Source organism: Trachypithecus francoisi, unplaced genomic scaffold (assembly GCF_009764315.1).
Source record: "Trachypithecus francoisi isolate TF-2019V2 unplaced genomic scaffold, Tfra_2.0 Lachesis_group5, whole genome shotgun sequence".
Classification (NCBI taxonomy): domain Eukaryota; kingdom Metazoa; phylum Chordata; class Mammalia; order Primates; family Cercopithecidae; genus Trachypithecus; species Trachypithecus francoisi.
In genome coordinates, this window is record NW_022681470.1 from 82,627,722 (window position 1) to 82,646,978 (window position 19,257).

The following is a 19,257-nucleotide window of genomic DNA, read 5'->3' on the forward strand; positions in this document are numbered from 1 at the left end:
CTAGATTTTCTAGTTGATTTGCGGAGAGGTGTTTGTAGTATTCTCTGATGGTAGTTTGTATTTCTGTGGGGTCGGTGGTGATATCCCCTTTATCATTTTTTACTGCGTCTATTTCATTCCTCTCTCTTTTCTTCTTCATTAGTCTTGCTAGCGGTCTGTCAATTTTGTTGATCTTTTCAAAAAACCAACTCCTGGATTCATTGATTTTTTGGAGGGTTTTTTGTGTCTCTATCTCCTTCAGTTCTGCTCTGATCTTAGTTATTTCTTGCCTTCTGCTAGCTTTTGAATGTGTTTGCTCTTGCCTCCCTAATTCTTTTAATTGTGATGTTAGAGTGTCCATTTTAGATCTTTCGCTTTCTCTTGTGGCATTTAGTGCTATAAATTTCCCTCCCCACTGCTTTAAATGTGTCCCAGAGATTCTGGTATGTTGTATCTTTGTTCTCATTGGTTTCAAAGAACATCTTTATTTCTGCTTTCATTTCGTTATGTACCCAGTAGTCATTCAGGAGCAGGTTGTTCAGTTTCCATGTAGTTGAGCGGTTTTGATTGAGTTTCTTAGTCCTGAGTTCTCGTTTGATTGCACTGTGGTCTGAGAGACAGTTTGTTATAATGTCTGTTCTTGTACATTTTCTGAGGAGTGCTTTACTTCCAACTACGTGGTCAATTTTGGAATAAGTGTGATGTGGTGCTGAGAAGAATGTATATTCTGTTTATTTGGGGTGGAGAGTTCTATAGATGTCTATTAGGTCCGCTTGGTGCAGAGATGAGTTCAATTCCTGGATATCCTTGTTAACTTTCTGTCTCATTGATCTGTCTAATGTTGACAGTGGAGTGTTGAAGTCTCCCATTATTATTGTATGGGAGTCTAAGTCTCTTTGTAAGTCTCGAAGGACTTGCTTTATGAATCTGGGTGCTCCTGTATTGGGTGCGTATATATTTAGGAGAGTTAGCTCTTCCTGTTGAATTGATCCCTTTACCATTATGTAATGGCCTTCTTTGTCTCTTTTGATCTTTGATGGTTTAAAGTCTGTTTTATCAGAGACTAGGATTGCAACCCCTGCTTTTTTTTGTTCTCCATTTGCTTGGTAGATCTTCCTCCATCCCTTTATTTTGAGCCTATGTATGTCTCTGCATGTGAGCTGGGTCTCCTGAGTAGAGCAGACTGATGGGTCTTGACTCTTTATCCAGTTTGCCAGTCTGTGTCTTTTAATTGGAGCATTTAGTCCATTTACATTTAAGGTTCATATTGTTATGTGTGACCTTGATCCAGCCATTATGATATTAACTGGTTATTTTGCTCATTAGTTGATGCAGTTTCTTCCTAGCCTCGATGGTCTTTACATTTTGGCATGTTTTTGCAATGGCTGGTACCGGTTGTTCCTTTCCATGTTTAGGGCTTCCTTCAGGGTGTCTTGTAAGGCAGGCCTGGTGGTGACAAAATCTCTAAGCATTTGCTTATCTGTAAAGGATTTTATTTCTCATTCACCGATGAAACTTAGTTTGGCTGGATATGAAATTCTGGGTTGAAAATTCTTTTCTTTAAGAACGTTGAATATTGGCCCCCACTCTCTTCTGGCTTGTAGAGTTTCTGCCGAGAGATCTGCTGTTAGTCTGATGGGCTTCCCTTTGTGGGTAACCCGACCTTTCTCTCTGGCTGCCCTTAAGATTCTTTCCTTCATTTCAACTTTGGTGAATCTGGCAATTATGTGTCTTGGAGTTGCTCTTCTCGGGGAATATCTTTGTGGCATTCTCTGTATTTCCTGAATTTGAATGTTGGCCTGCCCTACTAGGTTGAGGAAGTTCTCCTGGATGATATCCTGAAGAGTGTTTTCCAACTTGGTTCCATTTTCCCCCTCACTTTCAGGCACCCGAATCAGACGTAGATTTGGTCTTTTTACATAATCCCATACTTCTTGCAGGCTTTGTTCATTTCTTTTTCTTCTTTTTTCTTTTGGTTTCTCTTCTGGCTTCATTTCATTCATTTGATCCTCAATCGCTGATACTCTTTCTTCCAGTTGATCAAGTCGGTTACTGAAGCTTGTGCATTTGTCCTGTATTTCTCGTGTCATGGTTTTCATCTCTGTCATTTCGTTTATGATCTTCTCTGCATTAATTAGTCTAGCCATCAATTCTTCCACTCTTTTTTCAAGATTTTTAGTTTCTTTGCGCTGGGTATGTAATTCCTCCTTTAGCTCTGAGAAGTTTGATGGACTGAAGCCTTCTTCTCTCATCTCGTCAAAGTCATTCTCTGACCAGCTTTGATCCATTGCTGGCGATGGGCTGCGCTCCTTTGCAGGGGGAGATGCGCTCTTATTTTTTGAATTTCCAGCTTTCCTGCCCTGCTTTTTCCCCATCTTTGTGGTTTTATCTGCCTCTGATGTTTGATGATGGTAACGTACTGATGGCGTTTTGGTATAGGTGTCCTTCCTGTTTGATAGTTTTCCTTCTAACAGTTAGGACCCTCAGCTGTAGTTCTGTTGGAGATTGCTTGAGGTCCACTCCAGACCTTGTTTGCCTAGGTATCAGCAGCAGAGGTTGCAGAAGATAGAATATTGCTCAACAGCGAGTGTACCTGTCTGATTCTTACTTTGGAAGCTTCCTCTCAGGGGTGTTCTCCACCCTGTGAGGTGTGGCATGTCAGACTGCCCCTAGTGGGGGATGTTTCCCAGTTAGGCTACTCAGGGGTCAGGGACCCACTTGAGCAGGCAGTCTCTCCTTTCTCAGATCTCAACCTCCGTGTTGGGAGATCCACTGCTCTCTTCAAAGCTGTCAGAGAGAGTCGTTTGCGTCTGCAGAGGTTTCTGCTGCTTTTGTTGTTGTTGTTGTTAACTGTGCCCTGTCCCCAGAGGTGGAGTCTACAGAGACAGGCAGGTTTCCTTGAGCTGCTGTGAGCTCCACCCAGTTCGAGCTTCCCAGCGGCTTTGTTTACCTACTTAAGCCTCAGCAATGGTGGGCGCCCCTCCCCCAGCCTCACTACTGTCTTGTGGTTAGATCGCAGACTGCTGTGTTAGCAATGAGGGAGGCTCCGTGGGCTTGGGACCCTCCCGGCCAGGTGTGGGATATATTCTCCTGGTGAGCCCGTTTCCTTAAAGCGCAGTATTGGGGTGGGAGTTACCCGATTTTCCAGGTGTTGTGTGTCACAGTTCCCCTGGCTATGAAAAGGGATTTCCTTCCCCCTTGCGCTTCCCAGGTGAGGTGATGCATCGCCCTGCTTCAGCTCTCAATGGTCGGGCTGCAGCAATTGACCAGCACCGTTGGTCCGACACTCCCTAGTGAGATGACCCCAGTACCTCAGTTGAAAATGCAGAAATCACCGGTCTTCTGTGTTGCTCACGCTGGGAGTTGGAGACTGGAGCTGTTCCTATTCGGCCATCTTGCTCCATGTCTTGACTCTTATTTTAAGTTCAGGGGTACATATCCAGGACATGCAGGTTTGTTACATAGGTAAATGTGTGCCATGATGGTTTGCTGCACAAATCATACTATCACCTAGGTATTAAGCCGAGCATTCATTAGCTATTTTTCCTGATGCCCTTCCTCCCCTGACCACCATCCCAACAGGCCCCAGTGTGTGTTGTTCCCCTGCCCATGTGTCCATGTGTTCTCATCCTTCAGCTCCAACTTATAAATGAGAACATATAGTGTTTGGTTTTCTGTTCCTGCATTAGTTTGCTGAGGATAATGGCATCCAGCTCCAACCATGTCCCTGCAAAGGACATGATCTCATTCCTTTTTATGGCTGCATAGTCTTCCATGGTGTATTTTGTACCACATTTTCTCTGTCCAGTCTATCATTGATGGGCATTTAGTTTGATTCCATATCTTTGCTACTGTGAATTATGCTGCAATGAACATATGTGTGCATGTATCTTTATAATAGAATGATTTATATTCCTTTGGGTATATACCCAGTAATGGGATTGCTGGGTCAAATGGTATTTCTGCCTCTAGGTCTTTGAGGAATCACTATACTGTCTTCCACAATGGTTGAACTCATTTACACTCCCACCAACAAGTGTAAAAGCATTCCTTTTTCTTTGCAACCTTGCCAGCATCTTTTGTTTTTGACTTTTTAATTATCACCATTCTGACTGGCATGAGATGGTATCTCATTGTGGTTTTGATTTGCATTTCCCTAATGATCAGTGATGTTGAGCTTTCATGTTTGTTGGCCACGTGTATGTCTCTTTTAAGAACTATCTGTTCATGTCTTTTGCCCATTTTTTAATGGTCCATTTTTCTCATAAATCAGCCTAACTTCCTTATAGATTCTGGATATTAGACCTTTGTCTGGATATTAGACCTCTGGATGGATAGACTGCAAAAATTTTCTCCCATTCTGTAAGTTGTCTGTTCACTCTGATGATAGTTTCTTTTGCTGTGCAGATGCTCTTTAGTTTAATTAGATCCCATTTGTCAATTTTCGCTTTTGTTGCAATTGCTTTTCGAAGTTTTGTCATAAAATTTTTCCCTTGCCTATATTCTAAATGGTATTTGCCTAGATTTTCTTCTAGGGTTTTTGGAGTTTTGGGTTTTACATTTAAGTCTTTAATCTATCTTGCGTTAAGTTTTGTATAAGGTGTAAGGAAGGGGTCCAGTTTCGGTTTTCTGTATATGGCTAGCCAATTCTCCCAGTACCATTTATTAAATAGGGAGTCCTTTCCCCATTGCTTGTTTTTGTCACATTGGTCAAAGATCAGATGGCTGTAGATGTTCAGTCCTATTTCTGAGTTCTCTATTCTATTCCATTGTTCTCTGTGTCTGTTTTTGTACCAGTACCATGTTGTTTTGGTTACTGTAGCCTTGTAGTATAGTTTGAAGTTGGGTAGTGTGATGCCTCCAGCTTTGTTCTTTTTGCATAGGATTGGTTTGGCTATTCAGGCTCTTTTTTGGTTCCATATGAATTTTAAAGTAGTTTTTTCTAGTTCTGTGAAGAATGTCAATGGCAGTTTAATAGGAATAGTATTGAATCTATAAATTGCTTTGGGCAGCATGGTCATTTTCATGATATTGATTCTTCTTATCCATGAGCATAGAATGCTTTTCCATTTGTTTGTATCCTCTCTGATTTCCTTGAGCAGTGGTTTGTAGTTCCCTTTGAAGAGGTCCTTCGCTTCCCTTGTTAGCTGTATTCCTAGGTATTTTGTTCTTTTTGTAGCTATTGTGAATGGGAGTTTATTCATGATTTGGCTCTCTGCTTGCCTGTTGTTGGTGTACAAGAATACTAGTGGCTTTTGCACATTGATTTTGTATTCTCAGACTTTGCTGAAGTTACTTATCAGCTTAAGAAGCTTTGGGGCTGAGACGATGGGGTTTTCTAGATACAGGATCATGTCATCTACAAAAAAGATAATTTGGCTTCTTCTCTTCCTATATGAATACACTTTATTTCTTTCTCTTGCCTAATTGCCCTGGCCTGAATTTCCAATACTGTGTTGAATAGGAGTGGTGAAAGAGGACATCCTTGTCTTGTGCCAGTTTTCAAGAAGAATACCTCCAGCTTTTGCCCATTCAGTATGATATTGGCTGTGGGTATGTTATATATGGCTCTTATTATTTTTGAGGTATGCTCCTTCAATACCTAATTTATTGAGAGTTTTAAACATGAAAGGATATTGAATGATATCAAAAGCCTTTTCTGCATCTATTGAGATAATCATGTGGTTTTTGTCTTTAGTTCTGTTTATGTGATGAATTCCATTTATTGTTTTGCATATTTTGAACCAACCTTACATCCTGGGGATGTAGCCAACTTGATTATGGTGGATAAGCTTTTCGATGTACTGCTGGATTTTGTTTGCCAGTACTTTTTTTTTTTTTTTTTTTAGGATTTTTGCACTGATGTTCATTAGAGATGGCCTGAAGTTTTCTTTTTTGTTGTATCTTTGCCAAGTTTTGGTATCAGGATAATGATGGCCTCGGGAAAGGAGTTAGGGAGGAATCCCTTGTTTTCAATTGTTTGTAAGTTTCATTAGACATGATCTTCTTTGTACCTCTAGTAGAATTCAGCTGTGAATCCTCCTGGTCCTGGGCTTTTTTTGGTTGGTAGATTATTTATTAATGCCTCAATTTCAGAACTCATTATTGGCCTCTTGAAGGATTTGATTTCTTCCTGGTTCAGTCTTGGGAGGCTGTATGTGTCCAGGAATCTCTCCATTTCTTTTAGATTTTCTAGTTTATATTTATAGAGGTGTTTATAGTATTCTCCAATGTTGCTTGTATTTCTATGTTGTCACTGGTGATATTCCCCTTATCATTTCTGATTGTGGTTATTTGATTCTTATCTTTTCTTCTTTATTAGTCTAAGCAGTCTATTTTATTAATTTTTTCAAAAAATGAGTTCCTGCATTCATTGATTTTTGAAGGATTTTTCATGTCTCTATCTCCTTCAGTTCAGGTCTGATCTTGATTATTTCTTTTCTTCTAGCATTGGAGTTTGTTTGCTCTTGATTCTCCAGTTCTTTTAGTAGTGATGGTAGCGTGTTGAGATCTTTCTAGCTTTTTGATGTGGGCATTTCGTGCTATAAACATCCCTCTTAACACCACTTTAGCTGCATCCCAGAGATTCTGTACATTATCTGTTTGTTTGCATTAGTTTCAAAGACCTTCTTGATTTCTGCCTTAATTTCATTATTTACCCAAGAGTCATTCAGGAGCAGGTTGTTCAATTTACAGGTAGTTGTGTGGTTTTGAATGAATTTCTTAATCTTGAGCTCTAATTTGATTGTGCTGTCATCTGAGAAATGTTATGATTTCAGTTCTCTCACATTTGCTGTGGAGTGTTTTACTTCTGATTATGTGATCAATTTTAGAGTAAGCACCATGTGGCAATGAGAAGAATGTATATTGTGTTGTTTTTGGTTGAAGAGTTCTGTAGACATCTACCAGGTCCACTTAATCCAGAGCTGAGTTCAGGTCCTGAATATCTGAGTTAATTTTCTATCTCAATGATCTGTCTAATATTGTCAGTGGGGGTGTTATCTGGGTGCTCCTGTATTGGGTGCACATATATTTAGGATAGTTAGTTCTTCTTGTCAAATTGAACCCTCTACCTGTGAAGAATGTCAATGGTAGTTTAATAGGAATAGCATTGAATCTATAAATTGCTTTGGGCAGCATGGTCATTTTCACGATATTGATTCTTCTTATCCATGAGCATAGAATGTTTTTTCATTTGTTTGTGTCCTCTCTGATTTCCTTGAGCAGTGTTTTGTAGTTCCTGTTGAAGAGGTCCTTCACTACCCTTTTGTGATTTCATAATCATATGTAATCATATACATAATCATAAGTAATGCCCTTGTCTTTTTTTATCTTTGTTGGTTTAAAATCTGTTTTGTCAGAAACTAAGATTGCTACCCTGCTTTTTGTGTTTGTTTGCTTTCCATTTGGTGGGTAAATTTTCCCCCATCCCTTTATTTTCTGCCCATGTGTGTCTTTGCACATGAGATGAGTTTCTTGAAGACAGCATACCAATGGGTCTTGTGTGACATTAATCCTGTCATCATGATGCTATCTGGTTATTTTGCAGACTTCTTTATGTGGTTGCTTCATAGTGTCACTGGTCCGTGTACTTCAGTGCATTTTTATGGTGGCTCATAATGGATTTTTTTTCCCCATATTTAGTGCTTCCTTCAGGAGCTCTTGCAAGGCAGGCCTGGTGGTGGTGAATACCCTCAGCATTTGTGTATCTGAAAAGGATATTATTTCTCCTTTGCCTGTGAAGCTTAGTTTGACTGGATATGAAAGTCTAGGTTGTAAATGCTAGGAATGTTCGATATTGGCTGCCCAATGTCTTCTGGCTTATAGGGCTTTCTCTGAGAAGTCCACTGTTAGTCTGATGTGCTTCACTTTGTAGGTGACCTGGCCTTTCTCTCTGGCTGCCCTTAACATTTTTTCTTTCATTTCAACCTTGGAGAATCTGATGTTTATATGTCTTGGGGTTGATTTTTTTTCATGGAGCACCTTACTGGGTTTCTCTGTATTTCCTGAATTTGAAGGTTGGCCTGTCTTGCTAGTTTGGGGAACGTCTCCTGGATGATATCCTGAAGTATGTTTTCCAACTTGGTTCCATTCTCCCCATCTCTTTCAAGAACCCCAATCAGTCATAGGTTCGATATCTACATAATCCCATAAATCTCAGTGGTTTTTGTTCATTTCATTTCATTATTTTTTCTCTATTCTTGTCTGCCTGTCTTATTTCAGAAAGATAGTCTTCAAGCTCTGAGAGTCTCTCCTCCACTTGGTCTATTCTGCTATTGATACTTGTAATTTTATTGTGAAATTCTAGTATTGTGTTTTCTGGCTTTATCAGGTCAGTTATGTTCCTCTCTAAACTGGCTATTCTGGTTATCAGCTCCTGTATTGTTTTATCACGATTCTTAGCTTCTTTGCATTGGGTTACAACATGCTCCTTTAAGTCATTATTACCCACATTCTGAAGCTTACTTCTGTTAATTCAGCCATCTCATCTTCAGCCTAGTTTTGCGCCTTTGCTGGAGAGATGTTTCAGTCATTTGGAGAATAGGCACTCTGGCTTTTTGAGTTTTCAGCATTTTTGCATTGATTCTTTCTCATTTTTGTCGGCTTTTCTACCTTAAATCTTTGATCTTGCTGACCTTCAAGTGGGGTTTTTGTGGGGTATTTTTGTTGATGTTGTTATTGTTGTTTTCTGTCTGTTTTTCTTGGAGTCAGACCACTTCCATAGGGCAGCTACAGCTTATTGGAGGTCCACTTCAGCCCCTACTTGCCTCAGGTTTTTCCTTACCTGGAGGTATTACCAGTGAAGACTTTGAAACAGCAAAGATGGTAGCCTATTCCTTCCTCTGGAAACTGTGTCCCAAGGGGTGCTGACCTATTTCTGGCCTGAATTCTCCTATAGAAGTGTCTGGAGACCCCTGTTGGGAGGTCTTACCCAGTCAAGAGGAACAGGATCAGGAACTCCCTTAAAGAAGCTGTCTGGCTGCTTTTGGTAGAGCAGGTGTGCAGCATGGGGGTGGCCCCTCCTTGCCCAGACCACCCAGACTCTCCATAGCTGGCAGGCTGAAACAGCTGAGTCAACCAAACCACAGAGACAGCAGCCAACCCTACCTCCAGGAGCTCCATCCCAGGGAGAGATCAGAGTTCTGTCCATATAACCCTGGATGCAGTGGCTGAAACCTCTGCAGGGAGGCCCCATCCAGGAAGGAGGAATAGATTGGGGTCCCTCCTAAAGAAGCAGTCTGGCCACAATCTGGCAAAGTAGCTGTACTGTGTTGTGGGGAACCCCTTCTTCTCCTGACCACTTGGACTCAGGCTGGAACAGCTGAGTCAACCAAGAGATGGCAGCTTCCCTGCCCCCTGGGAATTTGGTCCCATCTCACTCAGCCTCCAGCCTATTGCCATTGGGTGGCTGGAATTCCAAGTCAGTGGGTCTTAACTCGTGAGGTGCCTTGGAAGTGGGGCCCAGAGAACGATGTTGCTTGGCTCCCTGGATCCAGCCCTTTTCCTATCGGAAATTATGGATAGATTTCTTACCTTTCTGGGATTCCTGGGGCCAGAGTACATAAAACTCTTAGGTCTCTGTGTGTAGCTGAGTGGCTGCTCTGCCAAGATTTCCCACAGCTCTGTGTATGGGACCCAAGCCCTGGTGGCATTGGCTCACAGGGTATCTCCTGATCTGTGGGTTGCAAAGATCCATGGGAGAAGCATGGTTTCCTTGGTGGTGTTGCACACTCCCTCACTGCTTCCCTTGGCGGGGGGTAGAAGGGAATTCCTTTGGCTATGTGACACTTACAGGTGGACCATTACCCGACTCTGCTTTTCTATATTCTCCATGGGTTGAGTTGTTTGCCTAGTCAGTCCCAGTGAGAGAACCTGGATATTTCAGTTGAAGGTGCTGAATTCTCTCACTACTTTCATTCCTCCTCATGAGTGCCAAGGGCGGCCGCTGCTTCTAATCGGCTATCTTGGCTCCTTAACCAACTTTTTTCTTTATGCTTATCATGGTTTAGCATTAATTCTCCTGTTCTGTAAAAAAGGGATTGTATCTGTTTTGTTCAGAAAAACCAATACATAATAACTACTCAAATATTTGCTAAGTGAACTATTACATATGGCTAGAAATTTGAGATGGAATTATACAAATGACGTGTACATTGATGATTGCTAATAAATTCCAGTTTAGTGACATATTTTAGGTTTTTCACAATTTATAAATAGTTTTATGATAGTACTAAATTCTGAACTATGTGAAATGTCTTTAAATCAGGCTCAAATGTTATGTTCAGCCCCATCACCATCACCATAGAATTTCATAATCCCACCAACCATGGATGATCTGGGGTAATCCAGAGTGGAGAAGACTCTCTCCAGATTCAGACTGCCTGGCTTTAGCCAGGTTGAACTAAATCAGCCTCTAGGACTTGGCTGAGAGGAATACAGGGTGAATGACTATTCACTTATGTCTTTCCACATAAAATTAAGAATTATAATTTCCTCTTCCAAAATACAGATAAACTGTCAGTAATAAACTGACCTAAAATAAAAATGAAACATTTTTACATAAATTAAAAATATACATATATTAAACATATGTATATTAAATAACATACTAAAGATATATTAAATAAAGTATATTATAAATAAAAGTATATATACATATGTTAAATAAAAACATATTAAATGTATATTTGAAATAAAGTTTGACTATACAAGTTTTATATATATGGTACTTTAAAAATAAAAATAGTAATTGTATAATTTACATGACAGTTATCAAAGGAAAAAATTTACATGAACTCATGTTCATGTAAATTTACATGAAACTTCTGTGTTAACACCTAACTGCATTACAATTTTTAATAATGAAACTTTAACATTATATTAAAATAAATTTCTATTCCTAAACTGCTTTCTAAAAATGTTAACCTTCATCCTTCCATACCTGTCTACCCCAGGGATGAAAATACATGGTATCCAGAGAAAAATCCTGATAAATTAACAAAAATTATTCAAAAGCTTTTTGTGTTTGCCTTTACTTGGGCATTTGGAGGAGCTTTAAACCGTGAAGATGAACACAGAGAAAATATACCATTTTGTCCCAGTTTTGAACCTGATTCTCTTGCAAAAGTAACATACGATTTTGACAAACTTGTTCATGAATTATTTGGAAGCAATTCACAAGTAGGTAAGTTCTGGGGGAAAATCATAACTATACTTATTTTAAAATATTAATTTAAAGCAATGCTTGGCTTATAATGATTAGGTTCATCTTTTAAAATGTTAAGATTAAAGGAAAAAGAAGGTTTATAATACACCCAATACCCTCCTTGTAGTGAAATAAGCTGAAGAAAATTACATTCCTGTTTGATTTTAGGTGCTACAAAAACCTATAATGCTAGTAAGGCAGAAGATAAAGCTGTAAAACTATGAACTCTGTTACTCTGAGCTCATCTACTGTGTATCTGGATCTGTATTATCCATACCACCATGTAGCAAGAAATTCTGTAGGATCATAATGTTATAGTCTTATATTTCTTTTTTAAAAAAAAAAAAAACAAGTTATTTTATAAAGCCTTAGATTTCTTTAGTACTTGTGTTTTGAATCAGTTCTAACAAATGGAATCTATCCTATTACTTTGAAATAGTAAAATTTTGCAATTAGCTGTTGTTGACTAAAGGAACTTTGAGTAGATGAAGTGATTGTTGATGCAGGTACCAAAAAGAGACAAAATGTTAAGCATAAATATATTTAGAAGAACTTTGTTAAAGATGAATGCTAACAACATTATACCAAAAATACAAATCCTACTGATTCGTCTGATGTATCTGTTTGAGGTTACAGTCATACATTGCTGAACAACTGGGATATGTTCTGAGAAATGTGCTGTTGGGGGACTTTTTTCATTGTATGAATGTCAAAGAGTGAACTTACACAAACCTAGATAGTGTAGCCTACTACACACCTAGGCTATATGGCATAACCTATTGCTCTAAGGCTACAAATATGTACAGCATGTTACTGTACATATTTGAATACTATAGGCAATTGTAACAACCTAGTATTTGTGCATCTAAACATATCTAACCATAGAAAAGGTACAGTAAAAATTTAGTATAAAAAATTTAAAATGTGGTACACCTGAATAGGGCACTTACCATGAATGGAACTTGCGGGACTGGAAGTTGTTCTGAGTTAGTGAGTGACTGGTGAGTGACTGTGAAGGCCTCAGACATTACTGTACACTACTGTAGATGTTATAAACTCTGTACACTTAGGCTACACTAAATTTATTTGTAAATTTTTCTTTCTTCAGGCTGGGTGCAGTAGCCCATGCCTGTAATCCGAGTACTTTGGGAGGCCAAGGTAGGAGGATTGCTTGGGCCAGGAGTTCAAGACTAGCTTGGGCAACATAGTAAGACCCACCCATCTCTAAAAGCAAATAAGTGAATAAATAAAAAGCCAGACATGGTGGTATTCTCCCATAGTTTCAGCTACTTGGAAGGCTGAGGTGAGAGGATCACTTGAGCCCAAGAGTTGGAGGCTACAGTGAGCCATGATCATGCTCCTGTACTCCAGCCTGGGCAACAGATTAAGACAGCCTCAAAAAAAAAAAAAAAAAACACAAAAAAAGAACTTGCTTCAATAATAACCTTAGCTTAGTATAATTTTTTTCACTCTGTAAGATTTTAACCTTTTTTCACTTTTGACTCCTTTGAAACAACACTTAGCTTAAAGCAAAAACACGTTGTGTAAAAATATTTTCTTGATATCTTTATTCTGTTTTTATGTTTCATTTTATTTCTTTACTTTTTGAACTTTTTTGTTAAAAGCTAAGACACAAACACACACATTAGCCTAGGCCTACGTGGGGTCAAGTTCATCAATATCGCTGTCTTCCACCTCCATATATTGTCCCACTGGAAGGTCTTCAGGGCAATAATACACACAGAGCTGTCATCTCCTATGATAACAATGCCTTCTTCTGGAATACTGCATGAAGGACCTGCCTGAAGCTGTTTTACAGTTAACTTTATATATAAATAAAAGGAGTGCACTCTAAAATAATTATTAAAAGTGTATTGTAAATACATAAACCAGTAACATAATCATTTATAATCATTATCACATATTATGTACTGTAGATAATTGTATATGCAACTGGCACCAGCATCACCACAAACATAATTAGTGCATTGTGCTATGACATTATGAGAGCTATAATGTTATGATGACTATGATGTCACTAGGTGATAGGAATTTTTCAGCTCCATTGTAATCTTATGGTAACATCATTATATATCCAGTCCACGATTGACTAAAACATCATTATGTGGCACATTACTGTATTTGTTAAAAGTTCTATTTAAGGGGGGCGGAGCAAGATGGCCGAATAGGAACAGCTCCAGTCTCCAACTCCCAGCACGAGCGACACAGAAGACCGGTGATTTCTGCATTTTCAACTGAGGTACTGGGGTCACCTCTCTAGGGAGTGCCAGACAATCAGTGCTGGTCAGCTGCTGCAGCCTGACCAGTGTGAACTGAAGCAGGGCGAGGCATCGCCTCACCTGGAAGCGCAAGGGAGAAGGGAATCCCTTTTCCTAGCCAGGGGAACTGAGACACACAACACCTGGAAACTCGGGTAACTCCCACCCCAATACTGCGCTTTAAGGAAACAGGCACACCAGGAGAATATATCCCACACCTGGCCGGGAGGGTCCCACGCCCACGGAGCCTCCCTCACTGCTAACACAGCCGTCTGCGGCGATCTATCCGCAAGGTAGCAGCGAGGCTGGGGGAGGGGAGCCCGCCATTGCTGAGGCTTAAGTAGGTAAACAAAGCCGCTGGGAAGCTCGAACTTGGTGGAGCTCACAGCAGCTCAAGGAAGCCTACCTGTCTCTGTAGACTCTACCTCTGCGGACAGCGCACAGCTGCAGTCCAATAGGGGAAAGAGCAGGGGCCGGTGCAGACGCGAACGACTCTGTCTGACAGCTTTGGGGAGAGCCGTGGATCTCCTAACGCGGAGGTTGAGATCTGAGAATGGACAGACTGCCTGCTCAGGTGGGTCCCTGACCCCTGAGTAGCCTAGCTGGGAGACATCCCCCACTAGGGGCAGTCTGACACCCCACACCTCACAGGGTGGAGTCACCCCTGAGAGGAAACTTCCAAAGAAAGAATCAGGTACACTCGCTGTTCAGCAATATTCTATCTTCGGCAACCTCTGCTGCTGATACCCATGCAAACAGGGTCTGGAGTGGACCTCAAGCAATCTCCAACAGACCAACTGACAGTCCTTCTGACTGTCAGAAGGAAAACTATCAAACAGGAAGGACACCTATACCAAAACCCCATCAGTACGTCACCATCATAAAAGACCAGAGGCAGATAAAACCACAAAGATGGGGAAGAAGCAGGGCAGAAAAGCTGGAAATTCAAAAAATAAGAGCGCATCTCCCCCTGCAAAGGAGTGCAGCCCATCGCCAGCAATGGATCAAAGCTGGTCAGAGAATGACTTTGACGAGATGAGAGAAGAAGGCTTCAGTCCATCAAACCTCTCAGAGCTAAAGGCAATTATGTACCCAGCCAAAGAAACTAAAAATCTTGAAAAAAAAGTGGAAGAATTGACAGCTAGACTAATAATGCAGAGAAGATCATAAACGAAATGACAGAGATGAAAACCATGACACGAGAATACGTGACAAATGCACAAGCTTCAGTAACCGACTTGATCAACTGGAAGAAAGAGTATCAGCGATTGAGGATCAAATGAATGAAATGAAGCGAGAAGAGAAACCAAAAGAAAAAGAAGAAAAAAATGAACAAAGCCTGCAAGAAGTATGGGATTATGTAAAAAGACCAAATCTACGTCTGATTCAGGTGCCTGAAAGTGAGGGGGAAAATGGAACCAAGTTGGAAAACACTCTTCAGGATATCATCCAGGAGAACTTCCCCAACCTAGTAGGGCAGGCCAACATTCAATTCAGGAAATACAGAGAACGCCACAAAGATACTCCTCCAGAAGAGCAACTCCAAGACACATAATTGCCAGATTCACCAAAGTTGAAATGAAGGAAACAATCTTAAGGGCAGCCAGAGAGAAAGGTCGGGTTACCCACAAAGGGAAGCCCATCAGAATAACAGCAGACATCTTGGCAGAAACTCTAAAAGCCAGAAGAGAGTGGGGGCCAATATTCAACGTTCTTAAAGAAAAGAATTTTCAACCCAGAATTTCATATCCAGCCAAACTAAGTTTCATCAGTGAAGGAGAAATAAAATCCTTTACAGATAAGCAAATGCTTAGAGATTTTGTCACCACCAGGCCTGCCTTACAAGACACCCTGAAGGAAGCCTGAAACATGGAAAGGAACAACCGGTACCAGCCATTGCAAAAACATGCCAAAATGCAAAGACCATCGAGACTAGGAAGAAACTGCATCAACTAACGAGCAAAATAACCAGTTAATATCATAATGACAGGATCAAGTTCACACATAACAATATGAACCTTAAATGTAAATGGACTAAATGCTCCAATTAAAAGACACAGACTGGCAAACTGGATAAAGAGTCAAGACCCATCAGTCTGCTCTACTCAGGAGACCCATCTCACATGCAGAGACATACATAGGCTCAAAATAAAGGGATGGAGGAAGATCTACCAAGCAAATGGAGAACAAAAAAAAGCAGGGGTTGCCATCCTAGTCTCTGATAAAACAGACTTTAAACCATCAAAGATCAAAAGAGACAAAGAAGGCCATTACATAATGGTAAAGGGATCAATTCAACAGGAAGAGCTAACTCTCCTAAATATATATGCACCCAATACAGGAACACCCAGATTCATAAAGCAAGTCCTTAGAGACCTACAAAGAGACTTAGACTCCCATACAATAATAATGGGAGACTTCAACACTCCACTGTCAACATTAGACAGATCAACGAGACAGAAAGTTAACAAGGATATCCAGGAATTGAACTCATCTCTGCACCAAGCGGACCTAATAGACATCTATAGAACTCTCCACCCCAAATCAACAGAATATACATTCTTCTCAGCACCACATCGCACTTATTCCAAAGTTGACCACATAATTGGAAGTAAAGCACTCCTCAGCAAATGTACAAGAACAGAAATTATAACAAACTGTCTCTCAGACCACAGTGCAATCAAACGAGAACTCAGGACTAAGAAACTCAATCAAAACCGCTCAACTACATGGAAACTGAATAACCTGCTCCTGAATGACTACTGGGTACATAACGAAATGAAAGCAGAAATAAAGATGTTCTTTGAAACCAATGAGAACAAAGATACAACATACCAGAATCTCTGGGACACATTTAAAGCAGTGTGTAGAGGGAAATTTATAGCACTAAATGCCCACAAGAGAAAGCAGGAGAGATCTAAAACTGACACTCTAACATCACAATTAAAGAACTAGAGAGGCAAGAGCAAACACATTCAAAAGCTAGCAGAAGGCAAGAAATAACTAAGATCAGAGCAGAACTGAAGGAGATAGAGACACAAAAAACCTCCAAAAAATCAAGGAATCCAGGAGTTGGTTTTTCGAAAAGATCAACAAAATTGACAGACCGCTAGCTAGACTAATAAAGAAGAAAAGAGAGAGGAATCAAATAGACGCAATAAAAAATGATAAGGGGATATCACCACCGACCCCACAGAAATACAAACAACCATCAGAGAATACTATAAATGCCTCTACGCAAATCAACTAGAAAATCTAGAAGAAATGGATAATTTCCTGGACACTTACACTCTCCGAAGACTAAACCAGGAAGAATTTGAATCCCTGAATAGACCAATAGCAGGCTCTGAAATTGAGGCAACAATTAATAGCCTACCCACCAAAAAAAGTCCAGGACCAGATGGATTCACAGCTGAATTCTACCAGAGGTACAAGGAGGAGCTGGTACCATTCCATCTGAAACTATTCCAATCAATAGAAAAAGAGGGAATCCTCCCTAACTCTTTTTATGAGGCCAACATCATCCTGATACCAAAGCCTGGCAGAGACACAACAAAAAAAGAGAATTTTAGACCAATATCCCTGATGAACATCGATGCAAAAATCCTCAATAAAATACTGGGAAACCGGATTCAGGAGCACATCAAAAAGCTTATCCACCATGATCAAGTGGGCTTCATCCCTGGGATGCAAGGCTGGTTCAACATTCGCAAATCAATAAACGTAATCCAGCATATAAACAGAACCAAAGACAAGAACCACATGATTATCTCAATAGATGCAGAAAAGGTCTTTGACAAAATTCAACAGCCTTTTATGCTAAAAACGCTCAATAAATTCGGTATTGATGGAACGTACCTCAAAATAATAAGAGCTATTTATGACAAACCCACAGCCAATATCATACTGAATGGGCAAAAACTGGAAAAATTCCCTTTGAAAACTGGCACAAGACAGGGATGCCCTCTCTCACCACTCCTATTCAACATAGTGTTGGAAGTTCTGGCTAGGGCAATCAGGCAAGAGAAAGAAATCAAGGGTATCCAGTTAGCAAAAGAAGAAGTCAAATTGTCCCTGTTTGCAGATGACATGATTGTATATTTAGAAAACCCCATTGTCTCAGCCCAAAATCTCCTTAAGCTGATAAGCAACTTCAGCAAAGTCTCAGGATGCAAAATTAATGTGCAAAAATCACAAGCATTCTTATACACCAGTAACAGACAAGCAGAGAGCCAACAGGAATGAACTTCCATTCACAATTGCTTCAAAGAGAATCAAATACCTAGGAATCCAACTTACAAGGGATGTCAAGGACCTCTTCAAGGAGAACTACAAACCACTGCTCAGTGAAATCAAAGAGGACACAAACAAATGGAAGAACATACCATGCTCATGGATAGGAAGAATCAATATCGTGAAAATGGCCATACTGCCCAAGGTGATTTATAGATTCAATGCCATCCCCATCAAGCTACCAATGACTTTCTTCACAGAATTGGAAAAAACTGCTTTAAAGTTCATATGGACCAAAAAAGAGCCCGCATTGCCAAGACAATCCTAAGTCAAAAGGACAAAGCTGGAGGCCTCACACTACCTGACTTCAAACTATACTACAAGGCTACAGTAACCAAAACAGCATGGTACTGGTACCACAACAGAGATATAGACCAATGGAACAGAACAGAGTCCTCAGAAATAATACCACACATCTACAGCCATCTGATCTTTGACAAACCTGAGAGAACAAGAAATGGGGAAAGGATTCCCTATTTAATAAATGGTGCTGGGAAAATTGGCTAGCCATAAGTAGAAAGCTGAAACTGGATCCTTTCCTTACCCCTTATACGAAAATTAATTCAAGATGGATTAGAGACTTAAATGTTAGACCTAATACCATAAAAACCCTAGAAGAAAATCTAGGTAGTACCATTCAGGACATAGGCATGGGCAAGGACTTCATGTCTAAAACACCAAAAGCAACGGCAGCAAAAGCAAAATTGACACATGGGATCTAATTAAACTAAAGAGCTTTTGCACAGCTAAAGAAACTACCATCAGAGTGAACAGGCAACCTACAGAATGGGAGAAAATTTTTGCAACCTACTCATCTGACAAAGGGCTAATATCCAGAATCTACAAAGAACTCAAACAAATTACAAGAAAAAACAAACAACCCCATCAAAAAGTGGGGAAGGATATGAACAGACATTTCTCAAAAGAAGACATTCTACAGCCAACAGACACATGAAAAAATGCTCATCATCACTCGCCATCAGAGAAATGCAAATCAAAACCACAATGAGATACCATCTCACACATTAGAATGGCAATCATTAAGAAGTCAGGAAACAACAGGTGTTGGAGAGGATGTGGAGAAATAGGAACACTTTTACACTGTTGGTGGGATTGTAAACTAGTTCAACCATTATGGAAAACAGTATGGCGATTCCTCAAGGATCTAGAACTAGATGTACCATATGACCCAGCCATCCCACTACTGGGTATATACCCAAAGGATTATAAATTACTCTACTACAAAGACACATGCACACGTATGTTTATTGCGGCACTATTCACAATAGCAAAGACTTGGAATCAACCCAAATGTCCATCTGTGACAGACTGGATTAAGAAAATGTGGCACATATACACCATGGAATACTATGCAGCCATCAAAAAGGATGAGTTTGCGTCCTTTGTAGGGACATGGATGCAGCTGGAAACCATCATTCTTAGCAACTATCACAAGAAGAGAAAACCAAACACCGCATGTTCTCACTCATAGGTGGGAAC

General features: G+C 40.1%; 1 protein-coding gene across 1 annotated transcript in view; it reads left to right on the top strand.

Annotated features, from left to right (window-relative positions):
- DNAH14 (dynein axonemal heavy chain 14) overlaps nucleotides 1-19,257 on the top strand; it is a 604,313-nt gene that overhangs the window by 355,878 nt on the left and 229,178 nt on the right. Inside the window, exon 43 of the mRNA XM_033199195.1 lies at nucleotides 10,935-11,164. Coding sequence (XP_033055086.1) covers nucleotides 10,935-11,164 — 230 coding nt within the window. The remainder of the gene's footprint in view (nucleotides 1-10,934; nucleotides 11,165-19,257) is intronic.